General features: G+C 49.1%; 2 protein-coding genes across 2 annotated transcripts in view; one reads left to right on the forward strand and one right to left on the reverse strand.

Moving 5' to 3' along the window:
* The window catches only part of RNF185 (ring finger protein 185), a 192,424-nt gene that overhangs the window by 80,178 nt on the left and 104,856 nt on the right, over positions 1 to 7,390 (reverse strand). The window lies entirely within an intron of this gene.
* Positions 4,680 to 7,231, forward strand: SELENOM (selenoprotein M). Its single transcript, XM_066365953.1, has 5 exons — positions 4,680 to 4,886; positions 6,083 to 6,118; positions 6,324 to 6,358; positions 6,719 to 6,797; positions 6,877 to 7,231. Exons 1-5 carry the CDS (start codon positions 4,767 to 4,769, stop codon positions 7,033 to 7,035), a joined length of 429 nt encoding a protein of 142 aa, XP_066222050.1. The 5' UTR covers positions 4,680 to 4,766; the 3' UTR covers positions 7,036 to 7,231.

A 7,390-nucleotide genomic window follows, 5' to 3' on the forward strand; every position in this document is an offset into this window, starting at 1 on the left:
TTTGCTCCAATGGAGCCTTGGCTGCGGGAGGGGACGAGAGAGACAGAGAGGAAGACGAGGGGGAGGGGTGGAGAAGCAGATGGGCGCTTCTCCTGTGTGCCCTGGCCGGGAATCGAACCCGGGTCTTCGATGCTCTACCACTGAGCCAACTGGCCAGGGCCCAAATACAATATTTAAAATAAAGAACAAGTAAGTTTAAATCAACAAACTGACCAGTATTTCAATGGGAACTATACTCCTCTCACTGACCACCAATGAAACAGGTGCCCCTTCCGGAAGTGCAGCGGGGGCCAGATAAATGGCCTCAGGGGGCTGCATGCAGCCTGTGGGCTGTAGTTTGGGGACCGCTGAACTAAACCCTAAACTTGGTGGACAACGGAGTCCTGATCTTGTTAATATACTGAGTCCTGAGCCAAATCAATTGACTGAATCCTGACCTCAAACTGAGCTCTGACTCTGGATCACATAACTCTGGTCAAACACTGACCCATAACCTCAGACTGTTGAATTTGGTCAAAGATTGAGTCCTGAATATAATCACAGACTGAGCCATGATCCTGGCCACAGAGTAAGGCCCAAGCCTAATTACTGGCTGAGCCCTGACTCCAACCCCACACTTGGCTCTAACCTTGGTCTTAGGCTAAGGGCTGACCTTGATCCTGTCTGAGCCTGACCCCATCACAGACTAAACTCCAAACCCAGCCCCACCTGACAAAGGCTGCTGGCCTAGATTATAAACTGCCACATAAGGAAATGGATTACAAGCAGAGACTCTTCTGGGAGATCCTGGGCCTCCCATGGCTCCTGATGCCAGAATGTTCCCGGTACTGTTGTGGCCAGTGTCTTTACCACTGGTTCCAGTGGCTGGCTAGTCAACTCTCAGCAGCCCAGGTTGTGGCCTCTCCAGGCCGCAGCATTCAAGTTAATGCAATGAGAGTGGTTTGGTGGCACCTATCCAGTGAACAACATGGGCCCATAGGGCATTGAGGCTTGGTTCCATCAGCAGAAAACCCGCAGGCTCGATTGGGCTTCTGGCTTCAGCAACTTTCAGACCATTGTTGGGGTGTGGGGTAGGGTAGAGGAAGCCTGTGACATATGTCCCATTTTTTTTTTTACTGAATAAATTTGAGGAGTTTATTAATTAGCCGGCTAGCTAGCTACATGGGGCATGGTCCCAAATCATGTAGCCCATTTTTTTTAAAAACAAAGTTTATTATTAGTATCCAGGTAGTAGATGTTTATTATAGAAAATATAGAAAAGGTGTAAAGAAGAGAAAAATTCACCTATAATTTCATCTGTCAAGAAATAAGCGTTTTGACTTCTTGGGTTGTTTCCTTCTAGACCTGGTTTTTGGTCCAGGCATATATGAGTGAAGCAAAAGTAGTTTTACAGTTGTATGTAAAACAGAGTTTATTCTTGTACTATTATTGATTAATTATTGCATTACTTTCCATATGAAAAACTGTAAACCTACTTTTGCCCCACCCTGTATATTTATATATACATAGTTTATAAAATTGGTTGGTTACTCTGTTGCTGTCACAAGGTCCCCAGCAGCCCATATTCTTGACAGGCTTCAGGAATGGGTCCCAATTGGTTAAGTCAATGAGTAATTCCCATTTTTCCAGCCACATGACTGGATCACGAATGGACTAGTGAGCTATAAGGAGGCTTTTGCTGAGGACTTTTAGGAAAGAAAGCTTGTTTATTCTTCTGAAGAGATTATCAAAAAATGATTACCCCTCAATTAAATGTGAATGAAATCGGTGGTCCTGGTTACTGCTGACAGCCATCTTGATACCATGCAGGTAACTGGCCTAATGATCAGCTGAAACTATGGAAAGCAGAATGGAGAGCTATCAGGTTTCGGTGACTTTATCAACTGGATTAAACCTTGCCTGAAACCCTCCTTGCCATTTGAAATTTTTGTTATTTGAGCCAACAGATGCTCTTTTTAAAGTCAGTTGGGGTTTCTGTAACTTGAAGACCAACTCTGTTTCTTAGTGAGATTTTTTTTTTTTGACAGAGACAGAGAGAGTCAGAGAGAGGGACAGATAGGGACAGACAGACAGAAAGGGAGAGAGATGAGAAGCATCAATTCTTTGTTGTGGCACCTTAGTTGTTCACTGATTGCATTCTCATATGTGCCTTGACTGGGGGGCTCCAGCAGAGTGAGTGACCCCTTGCTCAAGCCAGTGACCTTGGACTCAAGCCAGCAACCTTGGGTTTCAAGCTGGTGAGCCCATGCTCAAGCTGGTGACCTTGGGGTTTCAAACCTGGGTCCACTGCACTACCACCTGGTCAGGCAGTGAGTTATTATTATTATTTTTTTGGTATTTTATATCATAACAATGAACATTCTTCATGTCATTTAACACTATTCTTTATCATTTCAAACAATTGCATGGCCTTCTAGCCTATGGGGGAATCATCACTTATTTAATTTATTCCCTGCTGTGACATGCTTAGGCTGTATCTCCGGTTTTTCACCACGATAAACAGTGTTTTGATCAACAAGTTTGACCTAACCGTTGGTCCTCTCTTGGAGGATTACTTTGGGTTAAATTATGAGAAGAAACGATTGAGTTGAAGAAATTTTAAGCGTTTTGATTTATTGAATCAAATTGCCCTACAGGAGCTTGGATGAATTTATACTTCCACAGCAGCCAATGGAGTGTTACACTTAGCCTATTATGTCAAAAGTCTGGACAGAACTAATTATATTTACAGTGTCTTTATGTATTTATAGAGAATGAATATTAAATAACCGCCCTAAACTTATCATTATTATACCTTTATAATCAAGTCAGTGAATGGGAGGTTGCAGGGTATGAACAAAGAGCTTAGTGCAGAACAGATGACATCCATTAGGCTCAGTGTCTAGGGTCCATGATACTTTTAGGTGTCCACGATAATGTTTTAGTTTTAATTTCTTTTCTTTTCTTTTCTTTTAGAGAGAGAAGTATCAATTCATTACACTTAGTTGTGCACTCATTGATTGCTTCTCATATATGCCCTGAATGTGGTTACAACTGGCAACCTCAGGGTCAAGCCCTGGACACTAGGATGAAGCCAGCGACCCCAGGATCAAACGGGTGACCTCGGTGCTCCAGGATGACACTCTATCCACTGTGAAACTGGCCAGGGATAGTTTTACTTTCTTTTAAAATCATAAGAAAAAATTAATATTTATAATGAACCCAGCCTGGATTTTATTCCTTTTTTTTTTTTAATCAAAGCAGTTGTAAAATTCTATTTTTTTTTTCTTTTTTGTATTTTTCTGAAGCTGGAAATGGGGAGAGACAGTCAGACAGACTCCTGCATGCGCCCGACCGGGATCCACCCGCACGCCCACCAGGGGCGATGCTCTACCCACCAGGGGCGATGCTCTGCCCCTCCGGGGCGTTGCTCTGCCGCGACCAGAGCCACTCTAGCGCCTGGGGCAGAGGCCAAGGAGCCATCCCGAGCGCCCGGGCCATCTTTGCTCCAATGGAGCCTTGGCTGCTGGAGGGGAAGAGAGAGACAGAGAGGAAGGGGGGGGGGGGTGGAGAAGCAAATGGGTGCTTCTCCTATGTGCCCTGGCCGGGAATCGAACCCGGGTCCCCCGCACACCAGGCGGACGCTCTACAGCTGAGCCGTAAAATTCCATTTTTAAAAAAAATTTATTTATTGATTTTAGCCAGAGAGGAAGGGAGAGAAATACAGGAACATCAATCTGTTCCTGTATGTGCCCTGACCGGGTATCAAACCAGCAACCTCTGTGCTTCAGCCCGATACTCTACCAACTGAGCTATCCGACCAGGGCATATTTTACATATATATATATATATTACATATATATTTATATATATATTACATATATATATATTTTTTTAATTGAGGAAAGGGCCCAGAAAGGCAAATATTGCTTAGGGTTCATGAAAATCATCATGCAGGCTTGGTTTGATGTTAAGAAGAATTCTGAGTCCCAGTCTAGATTCAGTGGAAAAGAGCACTGGAATCAATTTGCTGTTTCTGCCTTAGGCTTTAAGAGGGGAGATTGCATCCCGATCTGGTTATCTTTGGTTTGGTGAGATAAGTCCAGATACACAACTTAATAATTTTTTAAATCTTTCTGAGCCTGTTTCCTAACCTGAAAAACGGAATTCATAGGGCTTCTATGAGATAGGGAAGGAGATAATGAAAAAGAACACTTCTAAAATGCTTTATGGGTATTAACCTTTTTATCCTCCCAGGTCCTATAGAGTACTACTGTTCCTATCGCCACAATATGTGTGGCGCCACAATACGTGGAGCACAATATGTGCTCCAGGGAATTGACACTCTAATCAAAAGTTCATCAAGAGAAAGAAAAAGAAACATAAACAAGTATTCCCCAGGCCTTAATTTCACCATCGTGAAGACCACTGTATGGTCCAGAAACTACCCTGACCGTCCGCATCCCATCCGCGCCCCCTACAGGCGTGAGGCGATGTTGTCTGGCCGATCCTGCTGGAGCGTCCACGTTCTTGGTCGGCAGAGGGACCGTGGACACTCTCGGAACTGGGAAAATAAAGGCCTGAAAACCAAAGAGGCGTCAGAACCCCACCAGAAGCAAGCTGGAGGACCCCCCACGCGGATCCTGGGGCGGGGCCCCGGAACTGAGGGCGTGGTCCATAACGGGGCGGGGCCACGAGCTGGGGCGGGGCCAGTCAGCAAGCCCAGACGTGGCGCAGTGGCTCAGTGTTTCACCTCTAGCTTGCGGATATACTTCGTCCCGGTTTCGATGCGCATCCCGCTGCCTCCGCCGCCCTTGCTGCTGCTGCTAGCGGCAGTCGCGGCCGCCGCTACCACTTTTCGGCCTGACTGGAACCGTTTGCACGGCCTGGCCCGAGCACGGGTAGAGGTGAGTGGCGGGCCCCCAGCCTGGGGACCACCGTTCCCGAGCCCTACGGCCCCTTGGCCTGGAAATCACCGCCCGCTCTCGCTCCAGGACCCTCCCGATTCCCAAGTCCTCATCGGTTCGATCTTACGGCCTGGAAATCCCAACCCCTCCCCAACTCCACACCCGATCAGACAACGGGTCCCCAGACACACTGGCCCTGTCTCCTAACTCTTTTACTAGCTTATAACTCTTCCCAAACCTGCTTTCTGGAGCCCAGCTTCCCATCCCCCTCATCGCTCCACTTTTTCCTGGAATTCTTCCCCCACCCTAGTTCCAGATGGTTTCTCCCTTTGCCTGGGGGAGGGAAGACTTTCTGGGTGCCTCCCCCCACCACCACGCAGGAGCCAGAGAAGGGGGCTGGGAATTACATTACCAGTAGTTACTCTGCAGCAAACTCCCACCCTCCACCCCCACACCCCTCGGCAAGGAAATTCCCCACCAGAGTCCTGGTCTTGCTGTGTGACTTGGATCATCACAGCCCCTTTCTGGACCTTAGCTGTCTGACAAACGGAGGTAGGAGAGCAAGAGGAGGAGGAAGGGCTAGAATGGGTGTTCCTGGGCTCTGGAATCCAGCTGGGAGTTGCCCCTCTCCTTGCTTGGAGTACAGGGAGGGGTCCTCCCATTCTTCCATGTTAGGAAAGCATCCAGATGGTCTGTAAGGCTGAGCAGCAGGTGACAGGGAGGGTCAGCTCTGCTGGGGTGGGGTAGGGACCAGATGGCAGATGCCTGTAATGGGGGTGCTCAGAGCATCTCTGAGCTGTTTCCTTCTGGTCTGCTCTACCCTGAGGCTCTAGGGGCCAAAGGTGAGGCCCAGGTTTCTAAAGCCTGAGAGGAATAGGGTGATCATTTCTCTCGGGCATTGGAAATGTCAACCGTTAGTAAGATGTGCAGACAAGAGTCCCAAGGCCTTTAAGTGCCCTAAAGGTACCGGGCTTGCTCCTATTTTCCCTTGGTATTCCTAGGCCTCAGTTTCCCCGTCTGTACAGAATTTCCCCTTCTGCTTACAAGAGGCCTCCATCTCCACACCTTGGGAACTGCTGCTCTAGGGGTAATCCCCAGCCTGACCCAACTGGGAGATGACAGTGAAATGGCCTTGGGGGTGTGGTTGGGGGAGGTGTGAAGTTACTCCTTATCTATCCCATTTTGTCATTCTCCAGACCTGTGGGGGATGACAGCTGAATCGCCTAAAAGAGGTAAGTTTGAAGGAAGGGGTCCCTAGCTCTGTCTCCCCTGAACCTCTTGAGGGTGGGCAACATAGTTCCAATGATTGGGTGGGGGAGGATCTTTGGGCTGGAGTCAGAAGCTTGCACCTGACTTGCTGTGTGAGACCACACTGGGCTTCAGTTTTCTATTGGTACATGGAGGGGGTTGGGGTCTGATGCTCTGGTTCCTCCCCAGGTGAAGGCCTTTGTCACCCAGGACATCCCATTCTAGTATCCTTCTTCAGTTTTGGGGGAGGGAGAATGGGAAGGGAATCTGGGAGAATCTCCTTCGATTTAATTTCATGGATAGGATGAAAAATGGTTTTCATCTGACAAGTAGAATTGATTGGTAGTGGCTGCCCAGAGAATTCAGAGGTGGTCTCCAAGTAGGGTAGGTAAATGAAATTGACTAATGAGGACTGCCACAGACACAGGAATGAAGAGGAAAGCCCTTAGTTCTTTGGACCCTAATTTTCTCATGTGTAAACGGGGATTCCTGCTCTACCTCCGCAAACAAGTCTAGGCTATTCACATCAACAAGGCCCTGGAAACCCCTGCCTTGGCCTACCATTACCCACCTTAACTCTTCAGCCACAACCTGGTAATGAAACACCTTCCGGGGGCCGACCCAGAGCTTGTGTTGCTGGGCCACCGCTATGAGGAGCTGGAGGTGAGGCCTTGGGAGGAGAGAGGGGCGGGGGCGGGGCGAAAGGCCGGCCTGGTGCTCTGACCTAGTCCCTCCACTACAGCGAATCCCACTCAGTGAAATGACCCGCGAGGAGATCAACGCGCTGGTGCAGGAGCTCGGCTTCTATCGCAAGGCGGCGCCCGACGAGCCTGTGCCCCCCGAGTACCTGCGGGCGCCTGCTAGGCCCGCCAAAGGCACTTCGGACCGTGCTGACCTGTAGGTTGAGTGCTGCACCCCCCTGCTTGAGCCCTGGGGACACAATGAAGCGCTCAGCGTCCCGGGAGCACCTCCCTCGCTGAGGGCAGAAGCCCGTCCCGGAGCCAGCAGGGATGGAGTTGGGGGTTTCTCTCAATTACCCATTATTCCCTCCCACTAATCCCCCTATAGCTCCACTAAATCCCCTTCCGCCTTAAAAAGAGACTCGTCTCCTTTCTTGCTGGGGTGGGTGGGGTATTGGAGCCCCCCCCCCCCCCCCCCCCCGCCAAATACCGCTGGCTCCCTAACTGCCTGGCTACCAGAGGGGCACCTGGGCACATCTTGTCGAACTGCCCTCCTTTCAACGTCCCGTAAGAGAG

This window comes from Saccopteryx leptura, chromosome 2 (genome assembly GCF_036850995.1).
Source record: "Saccopteryx leptura isolate mSacLep1 chromosome 2, mSacLep1_pri_phased_curated, whole genome shotgun sequence".
Classification (NCBI taxonomy): Eukaryota; Metazoa; Chordata; class Mammalia; order Chiroptera; family Emballonuridae; genus Saccopteryx; species Saccopteryx leptura.